This window comes from Strigops habroptila, chromosome Z (genome assembly GCF_004027225.2).
Source record: "Strigops habroptila isolate Jane chromosome Z, bStrHab1.2.pri, whole genome shotgun sequence".
NCBI classification, from domain to species: Eukaryota; Metazoa; Chordata; class Aves; order Psittaciformes; family Psittacidae; genus Strigops; species Strigops habroptila.
Genome location: NC_044302.2, coordinates 21742732 through 21759144, shown reverse-complemented (window position 1 = coordinate 21759144; position 16413 = coordinate 21742732). Strand labels below are relative to the sequence as shown.

General features: G+C 54.2%; 1 protein-coding gene across 1 annotated transcript in view; it reads left to right on the top strand.

Moving 5' to 3' along the window:
* Positions 1 to 14873: 14873 nt before the first annotated feature.
* PLEKHG4 (pleckstrin homology and RhoGEF domain containing G4) overlaps positions 14874 to 16413 on the top strand; it is a 62307-nt gene continuing 60767 nt past the window's right edge. Inside the window, exon 1 of the mRNA XM_030512671.1 lies at positions 14874 to 15074. Within this exon, the coding sequence (XP_030368531.1) occupies positions 15072 to 15074 (3 nt within the window). The 5' untranslated portion in view covers positions 14874 to 15071. The remainder of the gene's footprint in view (positions 15075 to 16413) is intronic.

The window sequence follows — 16413 nt, the reverse complement described above, 5'->3', positions numbered from 1 at the left end:
TGTGCCTAACTGGGTTTCCTAGTTTTGAGGATGTTTGTGGAAAATGTGAAATTCTTTCCAACGAGAAGCTTGCCTGTAGCTGCCACTAGGCCAGGCTGTGGGGAGCAGCCAGCAAGATGCCAGCAGGGCGCGACAACTCTGGAGCCGCGCACAGCACCAGAGTGCTGGGAGCCCTCATCTTCCCATGTCCATGCTTCCTCTCTCTTTGCCAAAGATGTGGTTCAAATGGGTCTGTTTCAGGGCATTCTAGATCACAGGAATCATCCTGCATTGGTATGTGCTGGCATTGCTCTTCCTTCAATCTGCTGGCTCTGCTTCTCCTCAAGGAGACCTGACTCACAAGGTAGATGTGTGGTTTGTATTCAACCTGGCATCTACCATCACCCACAGGTCCTTTTTGGCAGGGTCTTTGTACAGCCCCTAGCCCTCAGAGCTTTGCACTGGTCCCTCTGGAAGCTGCTACCTTGCATCCCACTGACCATGCTGGCCAAGCTGTGTTCTATGTGCTGGACCTCAGTGCCAGTGTTCCCTGCAGAGACAATTGCCTTGGCAGTGCACCAAGTTGTGTGGGCCAGGTTGTTTTCCTGGAAGTGGTGGGTTTCTGGCATTCAGCCTCCCGGAGGAGGAAAAGTAGACATCTCAGCTTCAGGAAACGGGGCTGGTTGATGCTGTCCGACACGGTTATCCGAGCCTAGCAGCTAATGTGTGTGCAGGCCACGAGCCAGCAGCTTGGAGCCCCCTCTTCCCACCCTCAACCCCAGCCCTGTTGTGGCCAGGGATGGTGGCTCCTACTACACCTTTCCCCACAGGTGTTCTGTCAGTTTTCATTCTCATACTCCAGTCTCTGTATTTCACTTTATGGGGAGAGACAACAGCAGCATTGTGCCTGCACAGGGCTGCTCTGATTCTTCATAGCACAGATCCTTCATGCTGATCCTAGCATAACACAGAGCTGTCTCTTTCAGCCTAAAAATACTCAAGTGCTTCAGTGGAAAAACACAAGAACCAGGCCAAACCATGAACACATGTGCCCAAACCTCTGCTCCTCTAGAACAGAGTAAAGCATAACGAAAGGAACTGCTTCTCATGTAACCCAGAACATGCAACCCTCTGACTGTTACTATAAGCAACCCCATCCCTGGCTATCGCAGACCTGTCATTTTGCATGCAGGCTTCTCCTTAAAGCCTGACATTAAACCTGCAGAGTTTTTCCACAGTGATTTACTTTCTCAAATGCTCAGCTCCTCTGGTTTCTCCATGGTACCAGAACTTCTGAAGTCAGCAGGGGATGTAAGGCAGTTCTGGTATCAGGGGCACCATTTAGATGGAAGAGTCAAGCTGTGGGTGACAGGTTGGTGTTTGCCATGTCCCAAGTCAGCTAAGCAACAGCATTGCACAGTCATCTTCAAATCACCACCTCACCACTGCACAACTCATGTTAGAGCATCAGGTAGATTCTAGGCTGGAAGTGGCTCGGGAGGTCTGTGGTCCAACCCTGGCTCCACACAGGGCTGGTGGCAAAACTACACCAGGTATCTCAGAGCCTTGCCCCACTGGGTTTGGAAAGTTCCTGAGGATAGAGGTGTCACCACCTCCCTGTCCCAGAGCCGCCATGGCTACACCACTCTTGTGCAGAATGATTTTCTCCCTATGCTCAGCAAGTATTTTCCCTGGTGCAGCTTGCCCCCGTTGCCTCTTGCTCTTCCAAGTGTGTCTCTGAGAAGAGTTGGGCTCTGGTTCCTCTGTGCCCCCTTGTAGGTAGCTCCCCTCTTTGCCTTGTCTTCCTAAGGCTGGTTCTCTCTAATATAGATGTAGATGTAGATCATAGAATCATATAATAGTTATGGTGGGAAAGGTCCTTAAGATCATCTCGTTCCAACCCCCCTGCCATAGACAGGGATACCTCACCTAGACCATGTATGAGCCACCCAAGGCTCTGTCCAACCTAGCCTTGAGCACTGCCAGGGATGGGGCATTTACCACTTCTCTGGGCAACCTGTGCCAATGCCTCACCATCCTCACAGTAAAGAACTTCTTCCTTATATCTAACCTGAACTTCCCCTGTCTAAGTTTAAACCCATTACTCCTACCACTGCAGTCCCTGATGTAGATGTAGATGTAGATGTAAATGTAGATGTAGATGTAAATCCATCTTCCTGTGGGGAGCCCCAGATTGGAGCTAGTGCCCAGTTGTGCCTCACAGGTACAAAGTCAAGAGGATAATTGTTTCCTTGAACCTGCCAGCTTTACATTCTTTATTGCAGCATGGTGCTGTTGACTCATGGGCAATCTTGTGTGCTTTTTCATTCTGCTCTGTTTTTGGAGCACTTCTGACACCCTCACGTGATGTTTTCACAATGGCCTACACACGCGCAAGCAGTGGGAAGCTGGTGAATGGGAGCCCAGCTTCCCACCTCCCACTTGGCCCTAGCAAGCACAAAGCATGGCAGGGGCTTTGACCACGCTCTTGTTTTCATGGAGAACAGTGGGAAGACAAATGCAGGAAAAGTCTGGAAAGGTGTTCAGTCTAGTTGTATCTGGTACACATATTTTGGAGACACATCTGTTCTTTGCTCCTGCTCATCTGTCCAGGCATCTGTGTCACCTGGGTACACTAGCACCTCTCCTGAATCCTCCTGCATTTGCCTTCCTGCTCTTCTCACACGAAGCAGACATTTCTGCTCCCTGCTTTCACTGGAAGCCTCCTCTGCCTGTTGGTAGAGGGAAGGAGGCTGGAGAAGAGAAGCTGTGTAAAGACCTGAGAGCAGCCTCCCAGTATCTGAAGGTGTCCTACAAGAATGCTGGAGAGGGACTCTTCATCAGGGACTGTAGTGACAGGACAAGGGGGAATGGGTTCAAGCAGGGGAGATTTAGGTTATATATAAGGAAGAAATTCTTCTGTGTGAGGGTGGTGAGGCCCTGGCACAAGCTGCCCAGAGAAGCTGTGGCTGCCCTATCCCTGGCAGTGTTCAAGGCCAGGTTGGACACAGGGGCTTGGAGCAACCTGCTCTAGTGGAAGGTGTCCCTGCCCATGGCAGGGAGTTGGAACTGGATGAGCTTTAAGGACCCTTCCAACCCAAACCAGGCTGTGATTCTATGAGTCTACGATTTTGACTCCAGCATTACCTCTGGACGAGTGGGTGCCAGCCTGGCCCTGGCCTGCCCCTCTGCACTGGCTGGTGAAGCCATGCAGAAGTTGCTCTGCTGATGGGATACGAGCTGTCTGAGGCCATGCAGCAAGTGGCTGGTGTCGGAGCTGGGATCAGTCAGCAGCTGGGACGGGTAATGAGGAACAGATTTGTGCTGGGCAGTGGTTCCTATGCTGCGTTCCAGGGCGGAGCGGCCAGGATGGGAGAGCCTTTGTGCTTCGTGCTGCGCCCCTTTGGCATGTGTGGAGCCAGCCCCTCAGCTTGCCCCTGCCTCCTCGCCATCAGCCAGTGGTGAGTGTCCCCAGGCTCCCTGCAGAGCTGCGGACACTTCTCCAGTGGCTGCGCCACCACGCCAGGCTGCAGGGCTGCCCAGGAGGCTCTCCTTGCACCTGGGAACAAGCTGCAGCATGGCCTGGCTGAGGACAGACAAGATCAAGTGGGATCTTCGGGCCAGCAGGAGCTGGGTGGGGTGATCCACAACCCCCTTCATGCTTTGGATTTCCCTGCTTTTGCCTGGAGGAGCAAACGTGGCTGTGGAATTCCCTGTGTGGCCAGGCTGCTGCCCCCAGGGACTCCTGCAGAACAGCCAGGATGGATGTCAGCGTGCTGGGGGCTTTGATTTTATGAGTACCCCAGATCCTAGAGCCGTGATCCTCACCACAGCTGGACAGAGCTGTTCCTCACAGCCCTGGGGAAGGCAAAGATCCTTGAAGAAGCCGCCTGAGCTCCTCTCACCTCACCTTCTCCTGGCATCTGCTGCCCCATGGCCAGGCTGTCCTGAAGGTAAATGGAACCTGTGGTGGGTTAGTTGGAGAGGGAAGGTGCTGAGGACACTGGGGAGGTGGCTGTGAGCCCAGCTGGTCTGATACCTACCTTGGGCCACAGGTTGTCCTGAGCTGCAGGCAGCCGGTGAAGAAGGGCTTGGAAAGGCCACAGGGTTGAAGTCAGAGAGACAGTTAAAGCTTTGCTCTGGCTCTGTGGTGTGAAGTTGGCTTATGGGCTGGGCACACACTCAGGGCCTCGCCGTATGCGTGTCCCTGCTGGCTCTGGGGCTCTGAGGCTCTCACAGGGAGGCAGATGAATGGTGGGCTCGGACCTGCCCTGGGAGCTCTCCTCTAGGCATGGCTGGTGCTGGGACCACACGAGCATCACTCGTGCTGAGGTCACACACACCCCCCCCCCCCCCAGGTTTCTCATGACACTTTGGGTGCTGCCTGCTTTCTCAGAAACCTCCATCTCCCAGTGCCAAGACATTCTCATCTACCTCCTACATGCGTGCAGATGCACATATTTTCAGTAGGCATCCCTCACCTCTCCTATTTGTGGAGAAAGCCAGTAAAAGCTTTCGAAAGGCACCCCAGAAAGATGAAAGAAAAAAATAAAGAAAACAACTATGACGCCCAAGATCTATTATGTTTTCACATGTGGTGGTGCAGGGCTGGCTGATGGAAGCCAGTGGTGAAGAAGCTGGCAAACACGAGCTTTTGTTTGCTGGGAGATAATAGAAGTTCTTCCCTGTGACAGTGATGAGGCCCTGGTACAGGTTGCCCAGAGAAGCTGTGGCTGCCCCATCCCTGGCAGTGTTCAAGGCCAGGCTGGACGGAGCTTGGAGCAACCTGCTCTAGTGGAAGGTGTCCCTGCCTGTGGCAGGGCGTTGGAACTGGATGAGCTTTAAGGTCCCTTCCAACACAAACCAGTTTGGGATTCTGTGATTCTCTGATGGCGGGAGCAGCTCAGCCAGGCTCCTGCTGGGTACTCAATGGGTGATGCCCACCAGGCTAACTCTGATCTTTTGTTTTCTCCTGCGGGGGAACAGTCGGAATTACAATAAATGTTTGATTTTTTTACCCCCACCCCCCCAACTCCCCTCAAAAAACAGCTTTTGAAGTAAAAAATAAATCAGCTCTAACCAAACGCAACGGGCTGCTCCACACCGCCGCCTCAGGAGCCGGGGGCTGCGGGGAGCCCGGCTCGGCCGGCAGGGGGCGCCCCGCACTGAGGACTCGCCCCGGCCCGCCCGCCGCCAAGATGGCGGCCGCGCGGCCGGCGGGGCCCCGCTGCGCCCCCCGCAGGTGTGCGGCGGAGCAGGGCGAGGGGTGCCGCGGGCTGCGGTTCCACAGGGGTGGTCTGGTGGGGAAGACACCGCCGTTATCACCTCTGCCTGGAGACAGGCTGAGAGAGCTGGGCTGGTTCAGCCTGGAGAAGAGAAGGGTCTGGGACACCTTAGAGCAGCTCCAGTGCCTAAAGGGGCTACAAGAAATCTGGAGAGGGGCTTTGGACAAGGGCCTGTAGGGACAGGATGAGGGGTGATGATTTTAAACTAAAAGGGAGATTCAGGCTGGACGTGAGGAAGAAATTTTGTACATTGAGGGTGGTAAAACACTGGCCCAGGTTGCCCACAGAGGTGGTGGATGCCCCATCCCTGGAGACATTCAAGGCCAGGCTGGATGGGCAACCTGGTCTGGATGAAGATGTCCCTGCTCCCTGCACGGGGTTGGACTAGATGAGCTTTGAAGGTCCCTTCTAACCCAAATCATTCTATGATTCTATATATCACCGAATCACAGAATCATCAGGGTTGGAAGGGACCTCTGCAGAGCATCCAGTCCAACGCCCCGCCAAGGCAGAGCTGCCTTGAGAAGGTCACACAGGAACAAGGCAGGTTTGGAATGTCTGTAGAGAGGGAGACTCCACAACCCCCCGGGGCAGTCTGTTCCAGGGCTCTGCCACCCTCAATGGAAAGAAGTTCTTCCTCTTGTTGAGGTGAAACTTCTTGTGGTTTAGTTTATGGCCACTGCTCCTCGTCCTGTCTCTGGGCACCACTGAAAAGAGTCTGGCACCAATCTCTTGAGGTACTGATCTGCATTGATGAGATCCCGTCTGTCTGCTCTGCTCTAGGCTAAACAGGCCCAGCTCCTGCAGTCTCTCCTTGTAAGAGAGATGCTCCAGACCCCTCATCATCTTTGTGTCAGTTTCAGGTCTCTTTCAGTGTGCCTGGGGAGCAGCAGTGTGTGGAGGGCGCAGCTTCCCACTGCCCTTCTCTCGGCGGTGCTGTGCAGGCAGCTGCTTGCCCCTGCCTGTTGGCAGACCCCGCTGCACAACCCAGTGTTCCTGGGGAGCCTCCAGCTCTGCCTCAGACGCCTTCATCTCAGCCAGCAGTGAACGCAGGCAGGGGCTGCCTTGTCAGGGGCAAAGCACCACCCAAAACCAAAGCCTGTTTTAAAGTAAATAATACCAAACCAGCAAAGAACACACACTTGGAACATATGGACTCGGCAGTGGTGAGGAAGCTGCTGCCTGGACTCAGAGGGATGAGGACTCCCAGCTCCCTGTGCTTCCAGGAGTAGGGCACCTGGAGAGGCTATTCCAGGGACAGCTGGGATATTAATCCCACAGTTCTTGACCTGTTCATCCCATTTATTGCCAAATTCCTCCAGAGGCATGGGTTCCCAGATTAACAACGGGGCCACTTTGGGTTCCATATGAATGCTAAAGGCATCTAAGCCTCCTGGTCCCTTCACATGGTGCCTCCATTGCTGGTCTTACCCTGTCTTGATCCGGGAGCAAAGATCCCTCTGCAAGGAGGAAGAGAACAGCAGCAGTGATGGAAGAAGGGAGTGAGAGGAAAGCAGGAGAGACCGATGAGGAGCCATGAGCCCTCTGCCCTCGCCGGTCTGAAGAGGAAGCTGCTCATCTCCTGTGGGAGACACATTGTTATTGCTGCTGGCGGGATTGAATCATGCTATTTCCTGCTGGTTCCCTGGCACCATGGAGAAGAGGTGCCCACCCCAGCTGGCACCACGCTCACAGCATCCCTGTCGTGTACCCCTGCCTGGTTCAGGGTCCTCTCCCTCCAACCTGCACTGGGAATGAAGGGTCCCTGGCATAGCACCCATGATCCACATTACACTACCTCCTCTGGGAACTCCCTGTGCTCCACGTCCCAGCTGCTCTGCGTTCCTGCCTGGCATCTGTGCTGTAGGCATTCCCTGAGGTTCATTCCTCTAATTGCCAGCTACGCATGTCCCACTGCAGACTGTTCTTATCCCTGTCAAACCAGCCCTTCCCAGTGGTATGCGAGGAGCCTTCCCATCACCTCCTGTGCTCTGGATCAGCAGGGCTGGCTCCAGACTCCCCTGGGGAGAAGACCCTGGCCCCAAACTGCTGTTTGTCTGCTGCAGAGTGACTTGAACCTCAGCCTGGAGCCTTGCAGAGCTGCTCTGTTGAGACTGCGATGGAGGAACCAGATCTTTCCCCTTTGCTACCAGCTGGAAAAGGCTGGAGGGGGGCAAAGCAGGTCTCTCCTGTACCAGGGGATACCACCGCTCAGCTCTGAGCAGGTTATCTTTCCGCTGCTGGAAATATCAGCAGGATTAAGAGTACTTTGAGAAACACCCGGAGGACCCACAGCGGGCTGCCCGAGTTCAGTGGGCATCACAGCCAAGATTGCTGGTCCATGTGGCTGTATAAAGCTCATGTGGGATTGCATGCCCACATGGAGCTGTACCTTGGGGTTATTGCTCTGCCCCACTCAGTGCTGAGCTAACCCAGCTGCTGCTCTGCCTGCCTGCTTGCCTGATCTGCAGGAGCAAACTGCAGGCAGGTGAGAGCTTTCCTTCTCTTTGCAGAGGCTCTGCCATGGGAGAATGGCTTGCAGGATCTGCTGGGATCTGCTGGGCACAGGCTCTGCAAGTGCTGGCTGTAAGTGTGGGGTCTGTGAGGGGCTGGTGCAGCTGGGTGGGGTTGGGCAGAGCCTGCGCCCAGGGGGAATAGCAGTCCTAGGGGTCAGAGCAGAGTGAAGGAGGTGCTGTGTTCTCTGGCTGTCATCCCAGGTAGGACCTGGCTCTGCAAACTGTGGGGCAGAGGCTGCAGCCAGTGATTGGAAGTAGGGTCTCCTCCCTGGAGCAGGGTGGTTAAAGCTGTCAGCTCTCCCTCCTAGCAGGGCACAGTTGGATTTTAGGTTGCTTTGAGGAAGAGAAGGGGTGGGTCTCCAGCTCAGAAGTATGTCCTAGCCCTTGTCTGATAGTGGTTGGTGCTTAGTACCTACTTGGGGTGTCCACGGAGGGTTGCATCTGCTTCCCCTGGTGTGGGTGCTGGTTGCTCAGGTGTGAGCTGGGCACAGAGCAGTGACACAAGTTGGGGCTCCTGGTGGTGCAGTGACACGGAGGGGGGAATGTGTCTGTCATTGCAACCCTTGCTCTGTCAAGCAGGCCTGGAAAGAGTGCTCCTCTGGCAGCTGAGGGGTGAGGATGGCATTTGCGGTAGCTGTGAGACCTTCTGTCGCACATCCCCTGTGCAGGTGGGAGAGGGGCTGAGGAGGTGGCTGCTGGGCTGGGGCAGGAAGGGCGTAGGTGTCCTCTGGCATGTCTAGCTCGGAAGTGAGCATGCTGTCTCAGAGAGTACAGTAAACATGTGCTGTGGGAGTAAATAGCATGGAGCATCACCGCCTGCAGGAAAGGTAAACAGATGACTGGCTTGTGCCATTAAAGAAGTGGGATCTGGAGAGAGACAGGTCCATTTCAGGGTGCTTTTCAGAGAAAGCCAACCTGTTCTTCTGTTCAGAGATGGTGCTGAGTTTTGGAGCAGCAGTCCTGAAACCATAGCTGGATTTCTAAACCAAGAGCACTTTTCTTTCAGGAAAGGCAGGCAGTGCCTAAACTCCAGGGAGACAAGCAAGCAGCTCCTCTTAAAGGATTTTAGTTCTCTTTTCTGGGTTTGCATCCATGAAGGCTTGCCCCTGCCTGGCTCTGTGTCTTACAGGTCTCCGTTCCAGGCTCTTGGGGGGGTTTGGGTCTTCTCTCCTCTTGCCAACTGGACAGTGGGATGCTGAGACCCAGACCCAAGTAGGGGAGTCCACCACAGCGAGGAAACCTCTTGGAGGATGTGTGTGCTATAGAGAAAATGTGCCTATTGGTAGGGTGCCTGATTGGTGCAGGAGGCCTGGATTCCATCCAAGCCCTGCTCCTACCTGTACTGGCTGTGTTCATGACCTTCACGTAAGGAGAAGTCATTAGCCCAAAGCTGAAGGAGCCCAAAGCTGCCCAGCCTGAAATGGGTGACTTGGATGTGTGCAGAAGCAGAACTGTGTCCTGTGGGCTTTGGCAGTGACTGATGCCAATGCTGGGCTGTTGCTGAGCTGAGACCCTGGGCACCTGGAGATGCCTGGAGCAGGCCTTAGACAAGTGAGTGCTCTGCATGTATGGAGAGCAGCTGGCTTGTCTGGGAAGACACTGTGTGTCACCAAGGTGTGCCTTCAGAGCTGTGCAGAGAGGCTGTAAGGCTGGCATTGCCCTGCTTGGATTGCTTCCCTGTGGGACTGTGCACTGTGTCCTTGTACGTGTGCTGCAGCAGGCCTGATGGGCAGTTGCTTTATTATTATTTTTTTTTATCCCCCCTGTGGCACACATGCCCTAAGGGGGACCTTCCTGCCTTCTATACTTGTAAAACGTCTGGAAAGCCTCCTGATGGTTAAGGGCACACCAGATTTGCACGTGGCACTGAACAACATCTTGAAGTGTAGCTGGGGACCAAGTAATTGAGTTGCTCCTGTTGCTTCAATCGGTGAGCGTGACCAGCTGTTGTTGTGCAGCCTCTCCTCCAGTCCTTCTGGGAAATCACACCACGATTATATTTCTGGCTTAAGGCATTTTTTCCCCTAATCAGCCTGGGCCTCACAAAGAGGTTGCCAGTTAGTGGTAATTACTTGCTTTAGAAGCTGAATGTCTCCTGAGGATTGCAAGTAGGGGATTATCAAATTAATTGGTTAAACCAAGATGTGCTTTTGTGAAGCCAAGGCCTGTTTAAACCTTTCTTTCAGATCACAAGTAAACATTATTAAACTGCATACAAGCTGCTCTTGTCTTCCTGAAGCGGAGAGAACTAGCTCTGTACTGAAACGTTGGTTCAAAGGGCTGCTTGCAGCAACACTTGCTGCAGCACTTGTTGCTTTTTTTTTTTGGCAAAACCTGTTTGAAGCAAACATCTACCTCTAGTCTTCAGGTGCCTGCTTGTGCTGAGTGGGATCTAACGCTGCTTCTTGGTGGCTTCCCATGTTTTTATAAGCTGCCAAGTGGAAACGGAATAGGGTTCACAGTGGGTAGCCTGGTGGAATTGTAAGGTACCCTTCTTGAACTTGTAGTTGCAGGGCACAGCTTAATCAATGGGACATCTGCATAGCCATGTGTGTGGACATGGGAGCTGGTGGACAGGATGATGAGGAGGTGCCTGGAAGTAGATTTAGAGGCATCCACTGATGAGTGGGTGAGTAGGGGCCATAGCCTGGAGCGCTGCTCTGCCAGTGCCTGCTCCCAGGCTCTCCTTCCCCTTGGCAGTCCCTATGGCCATAGGAGGGTCTGTGTGGTGTGCTGAAGACCACACCAGTGATTATGCTAAACTAACATGGAGTGCGTGGGGGTGTTTTTCTAAGAGCTGTTGGCTGCTGTTGTGCAGTCGTCTAGCTAGCACGTGTATTGCACAACTTCCTCTAGGTCAGAAGATGTCCTTATCTGGCATCTAAACCATCTGTCCTGTCTTGTTTCCAGCACAGCAGAGTCCTATTCATAAAAACATTGAGATCTCCCTGCTTTGTACAACTGAAGATAAGCAGAACTGATTCAAAGGAGAGGTCCTTTGCCTGCCTCCAACCTCTGCCTCTGCTCTCTCCCTGCCCTTATATGGGGCTCTAGGCTGTGGTACTGCTTCAGCAGCTCCACAAATCAGATCCAACAGAGGGGAAGGGGATGTGGGAGAAAGAGATGAGAGTCTGAAATTACAACCCCTGAAGTTTCAGAACAGTTGATGTACTGGACCCCTTTCCTCTTTCAACCCTGGGGAGGTCCCACAGGCTTCAAAGTTTGTCACTCCATCCTTCTTGATGTTGGTCTTTGCTGCCTTTTGTCACGTTTTACCTCAGGGACAGGTTGTGCTTAGCAGTATAGAGCTGCTGCTGCAGGCAGGTACCAGAGCATTTCGCTCAGTGTGAAGTTGCCCATCAGTCCATGCACAGGACCTGGGTCTGCTGCGTGGGAAGCTGCTCTCTGCCTGCAGAGCTGGATGACGACAGCCTTTTGCAGGGGCTTCAGCAATTAAACCAAGCCCAAGGAAAGCGCAGGCCTTGTGCGAGAGCAAGGAGCTGCTCCTGCGAGGAGACAGTGTGAGACTGTGTTGGGAAACAAGGGCGGCATTGTTGTCAGCTTCAGTCAAGAGGGGCTTTTGAACACCCACTGAAGTGCTGGCTACAGCTGTCTCCCATGTGCTTGTGCAGGAAGTGGATCTACAATGCAGGAGAGGAGGGAAAGGCCACTTTGCAATGGAAAAAAAGAAAAGCTCTATATGAGAGTAAACAGCAGTGAGATGTTCTCCTTAGCACAGTGCCACAGCACAGGAAATCACGTCACTGCCTCCGACTGGGATGGGGGTGAGCTGAGCTTGGGCTCTCCAGGCTGGAGATCCTTAATGGGGGAAGGTGCTCCTGAGCTTCGAGTGCTGTGCAGCGAAGGGAGGAGGACGAGGTTGGGCTCTAAGCTGCTCTTGTGATAGACAGCCCATTCCCCCTCTGCCTCGATAAATGTAGATCTACAGCCACCAACTTTCCTGCGTTGTCCTGTGTGGTGTTGGCATGGGAACTCGTGGAGGGCTTTCAATTGTCTCCACAACTGAGCTGGCTGCTTTGCTGCAAAAAATATGTGCTAATGGTTATATAGTTTGAGTAGGATGTGGACAGAGAGTGTTGGCTGTGTCCCTTGTCACGCAGGTGGAAAATGACATAGGAACAAGCTATGGGCTCTGTGTGCTTACATGGTGTCCCCCTCATCTGTTTATGAGGATGCTGCAAACTCCTACACCAGCCCCTGAAAGGGCCTCTTTTCTTCTTCTGACCCTCAAAGAGCTGGAATTAGGCAGCTTGATGGTAATTTAAGCTACTAACTCAACTAAAGGCAATGGCAACCTTGTGCTCCCAGACCCCACTTGAAGGGGTGAGGAAAGCCAAAAGCTGCTCTCACTCTGGAGCTGCTGCCAGAGGTCTGGGTGCAGGAGACCTGACTGGTTTGGTAGAAGCATGAGAGCAGATTCTCTGCTCCATCCCCTTCATCCCACAGGCTCTTGGGTTGCCCCAGCCCAACCTGGGTCTGCACTATCCTTTGTGCTGTCTGAGGAGCGCATGTCTCTGATTCAAAAGGTGAGGTAGCTTCTGGCCTGTGGGGTCTCTTTCAGCCCCGTGGCAGGCTTTTGAACAGGCTGTATATGACTGTTTGGGGCTTTAATCCATTGCTGGAGTAGCCCAGAAGATCCCAGTATGAGTACCCAGGCTGCTGGTGGCCAAGACTGCTTGAAGGCTTCAGATCTCTACTCAGAGGCTGGTAACTACAGAAACCTCTTTGCTGGATAAAGGTAGTCCTTAGGGAGACTCCCACCACCTGCAGGAGGATGTTGCAAAGGTATAGCCATGTCTGTAGGCTGGGAGATGTGCTTTTGGGAATAGATAAGGGCAAAGCTACTTCTGCAGATGGTGAGATCTGTGATTGGAAGCTGTACTGGGGAAGTATGCCAGGTTCCTCATACTCCTGCTATGAATATGGGGGGGGGAAAGAGGCTCTCCTGCATCAAGCAACATGAAGCAACAACGGAATAAACAAATTCCTTTAGTTACTGCGAATGACAACAACTAGGTAGTGCCTGTGCTGCATTGTTAACACCCTTTGCATTGGCAAGGCTGCTCTCCTTCACCCAGTTTGGGATTATTTCCCAGCATAAGGACATGGAGCTGTTGGAGCAAGTCCAGAGGAGGCCATGAGGATGATAAGGGGGCTGGAGCACCTCCTATATGAAGATAGGCTGAGAAAGTTGGGGCTGTTTAGCCTGGAGAAGAGAAGCTGCGTGGAGACCTCAGAGCAGCCTTCCAGTGTCTGAAGTGGGCTACAAGTGTGCTGGAGAGGAACTCTTCATCAGGGACTGTAGCGACAGGACAAGGGGTGATGGGCTTAAACTGAAACAGGGGAAGTTCAGGTTAGATATAAGAAAGAAGTTCTTCCCTGTGATGGTGATGAGGCCCTGGCACAGGCTGCCCAGAGAAGCTGTGGCTGCCCCATCCCTGGCAGTGTTCAAGGCCAGGTTGGACACAGGGGCTTGGAGCAACCTGGTCTAGTGGAAGGTGTCCCTGCCCATGGCGAGGGGTTGGAACTGTATGATCTTAAGGTCCCTTCCAACCTAAACCAGGCTGTGATTCTATGATTATAAACTGATCTCACCTGATGTGGGCTTGAGGCTCTCCCTGCTGTCGTGCACTGCAGGGATCATCATCCATCCTTGCCGATAGGAAACACAATAGCACGCCATGCAGCTGGTGTATGGAATGGTTGGATTTGGGACTACTCGAACCCTTGTTCACTGGTTATGTCTGAAAACATGCCATGAGGTCATCACGTGCAATGGGTTTTAGGGCCAACCACTGGCAATCCTCCCTGGGAGAGGAGTTTCTGAAGGGGCTCTTAAGGTGGACCAGCCCTCATGGGCTCTGCTGCTGGCCCTGTGGAGCAGGGCTTGGAAACACTGTGGGGCCTGCCCCTGGAGCCATGGCAGCAGGGGTGTTTTGTAGCCATCACCCCAGCTTCAGCAGGCAAGTAGCCTGTGCTGCTCTTCTGAGCTTGCCCATGCAGGGGACATCTTCCCTCCTACTGCAGGTCCTCATGTCCTGCACAAGTCACCTCTCCCCTTGGGATGGATTGGTCTGTGTGACATCTTCCAGAGGAGAGGACAGCCACATCCCAGCACTGTGTTTCCTCAATGGAGGGTCAGTCCCTGTGCAGCATCCATGACCACGTGCTGCTTGGCCAAGGCTGGGGAGGCAGCTCCTGGTCCCGTGCCATGCTGCCAGGCCCTGCACCTCATGCCCAGGGCTCTGAAGCCTCGCCTGTGTGTCACTTCCCGCCCTGCTTCCCGTTAGACAAAGGCTCTGTGTGTCAGCAGGTCCTGGGATGCCCTGCAGCACCTGCCTCTCCCCTCCCTCTCTGCCTCGGTGGCTCTGCCCTTTCCCGTTGTCACTTCTGGAGGCTGCTGCCTGCCTGTTCCGTGACCTTCCTCAATGCTCGGGCAGTATTTTGGCCTCTGGCCATCTTAAACAATTAATGGAGGGGTGGAGAAACTTGCCATGTTAAATTACTTCCTCTTTTGGGAAGGGGTGAGGTCTCCATCTCTCGCCTGATACCAGTGCAGTTTGTTGCTGTTGCCTGAAGCGGTCACTGCCTCTCTGTTTTCCTTCTAGAAGTTAGCAAACCGAGATTTCAGAGCACTCTTTTTGTATTTCTCAGCACTTTGCTTAACCTGCAGCGCTGCCCGAGGATCTCACGGAGTGGAGAAGCCCCTCTGGAGTTAGAGAAAAGCGAGCCAAGCGGAGGCAGGGGGAGGATTTTGCTGGAAACCTCTTTGGGAAGCTTAAGACCTTCTCGGGATGCCTGACGTGGGCTTGTTCTCCGTCAGCAGCTATTCAGTCCTTCCTGGGCGAAGGCAGCTCTTTGCCACGAAGCATCTGCATTAAGCACGTCTGTGCAGAGGCTGAGGCGTGCTCTGAGGGACGCAGATAGCAGCAGTGCTGTAACCAGCAGCCTGTGAGTGCTGCTGCCTCTGCCCGTGTCCCCGAGGTCCCTGCAGGGCTGGGGGACGCGGCACCCCGCGCTCGCTATGCCCCTCTGGAGTTGGCTGTCAGAGAAACCTTGGAGGTCCCCTGCTCAGCCCCGGTAGTGTCATGAGTTAGATTAGTTGGAGCTGTGCTGGGGGCGGTGAGGGCTTGGATTACAGTCCAGAACTCAAAGTGCTCCGGCGGTTCACGTCCTCGGAGGGGAGAGGAGACGCCCCGTCGCACACATGGAGGAAAAGGAGAAGAAACGCTGCCTTTGGAAGTGAGGGGGAATAAAGGAAGCCGGGAACATGGTAAGGAAATCTCTGCGGAGCGCTCTCGCCACGGGCACGGGATAGAGCTGCTGTGGGGCAGCCTGCCTGGAGCCAGCGCACGGCTAATGCCGGGAGTGGGAAACAGCTCTTCCTGGGACTTCCGTTACTCGGCTGGCACACCGTACTCTGCGTCCAGCCCTGGGTGGGGGCTGCAGGGATACGGGGCTCTCATTGGCACTGCGGGGTGGGTACCTATCGGGGTGCAGCCCTGGAGCGAGAGGCTGGGATGGGACAGGTTAGGCATGGCCCTCTCTGTCGGGCTGCCTGGATGCTGGCCTCTCCTCCTGCCCTTGCCCCGGGGCTGTGGGCACTGCCTCCTTGCAGAGCCCAGGGAAGGGGAGAGCATCGGCTTCTCTTCTGCCCAGGGAGTCATTCAAGGGCTCAGGGACACCCCTGGAGCTGGGCAGGGATCCTGCCCTTTCCGTGTGAAGTTCTGCATGCGGGGATCCTTGTCTGGGAAGGAGAGGGGCTGTTAAGCCCAGCTGGGAGCACAGAGCCCTGTTTCCCCATGAGTGGCTGCAGGGCCTGCAGGCATTGCCTGCAAACAGAGGTGCCCAGCCTGGATTTGGCAGAGGCTGGAGGGACTTGTGGTGAGATCCCACGGAGCACCAGTCTGGCTTCTGATGGTCTGTTCCTGGGCTCAGCCTGGGATCCATGTGCCCAGCAGCCCTAAGTGTCCTGCTGTGTCATGGCCTGCTTCTCCACAGCAGAGGGAACAAAGTCCATGAGGGGGGACAAACAGCTTGTATGGCTGCTGTGCCTGGCAGTGACTTGCTCCTTTTTAAAACTCCAGCTTCTGAGCCTGGACAAGGTTGGCTTTCACTAGAGGATGAGTTACCCAACTTCTGGCTTCTGCAACCTGAGCTTAAGTTCTTACCCATGTCTTTCCCCTTTGCCACCCTCCAGCTCCTCCGCAGAGGACTCTCTGGCTCTCTGTACCCTCACATGCTCATGTCAGAGTTGTGGTGCGCTCTCCTCTCCCATCCTGCCATGGAGGCCTGGAGGCATCTCACTTCTCCCACTCTTCCACCCCAGTAAGGAGAACTCCTTCCCTCACCCAATGCCTAGTGTGTTTCTGGCACACTTTGGTCTGTGCTGGTTGTGGTATGAAGCTGCAAACAAAGGAGAGCACTGTTTGGGGCTGTGCAGAGTGGGTGCCATCCCTTGCAGTCCTAAGGGATGCATTCTGCCTTAGGGACTGGAGCTCTGCTCCAGGAGGCCTGAGGCAGAGACCAGATCCTGCAAACTGGAGGTGACCTTCTGATTCCCAAATGCCTCCTCTGCAGTTCAGGCTCACCTTCACCTTGTTCTAATGTAT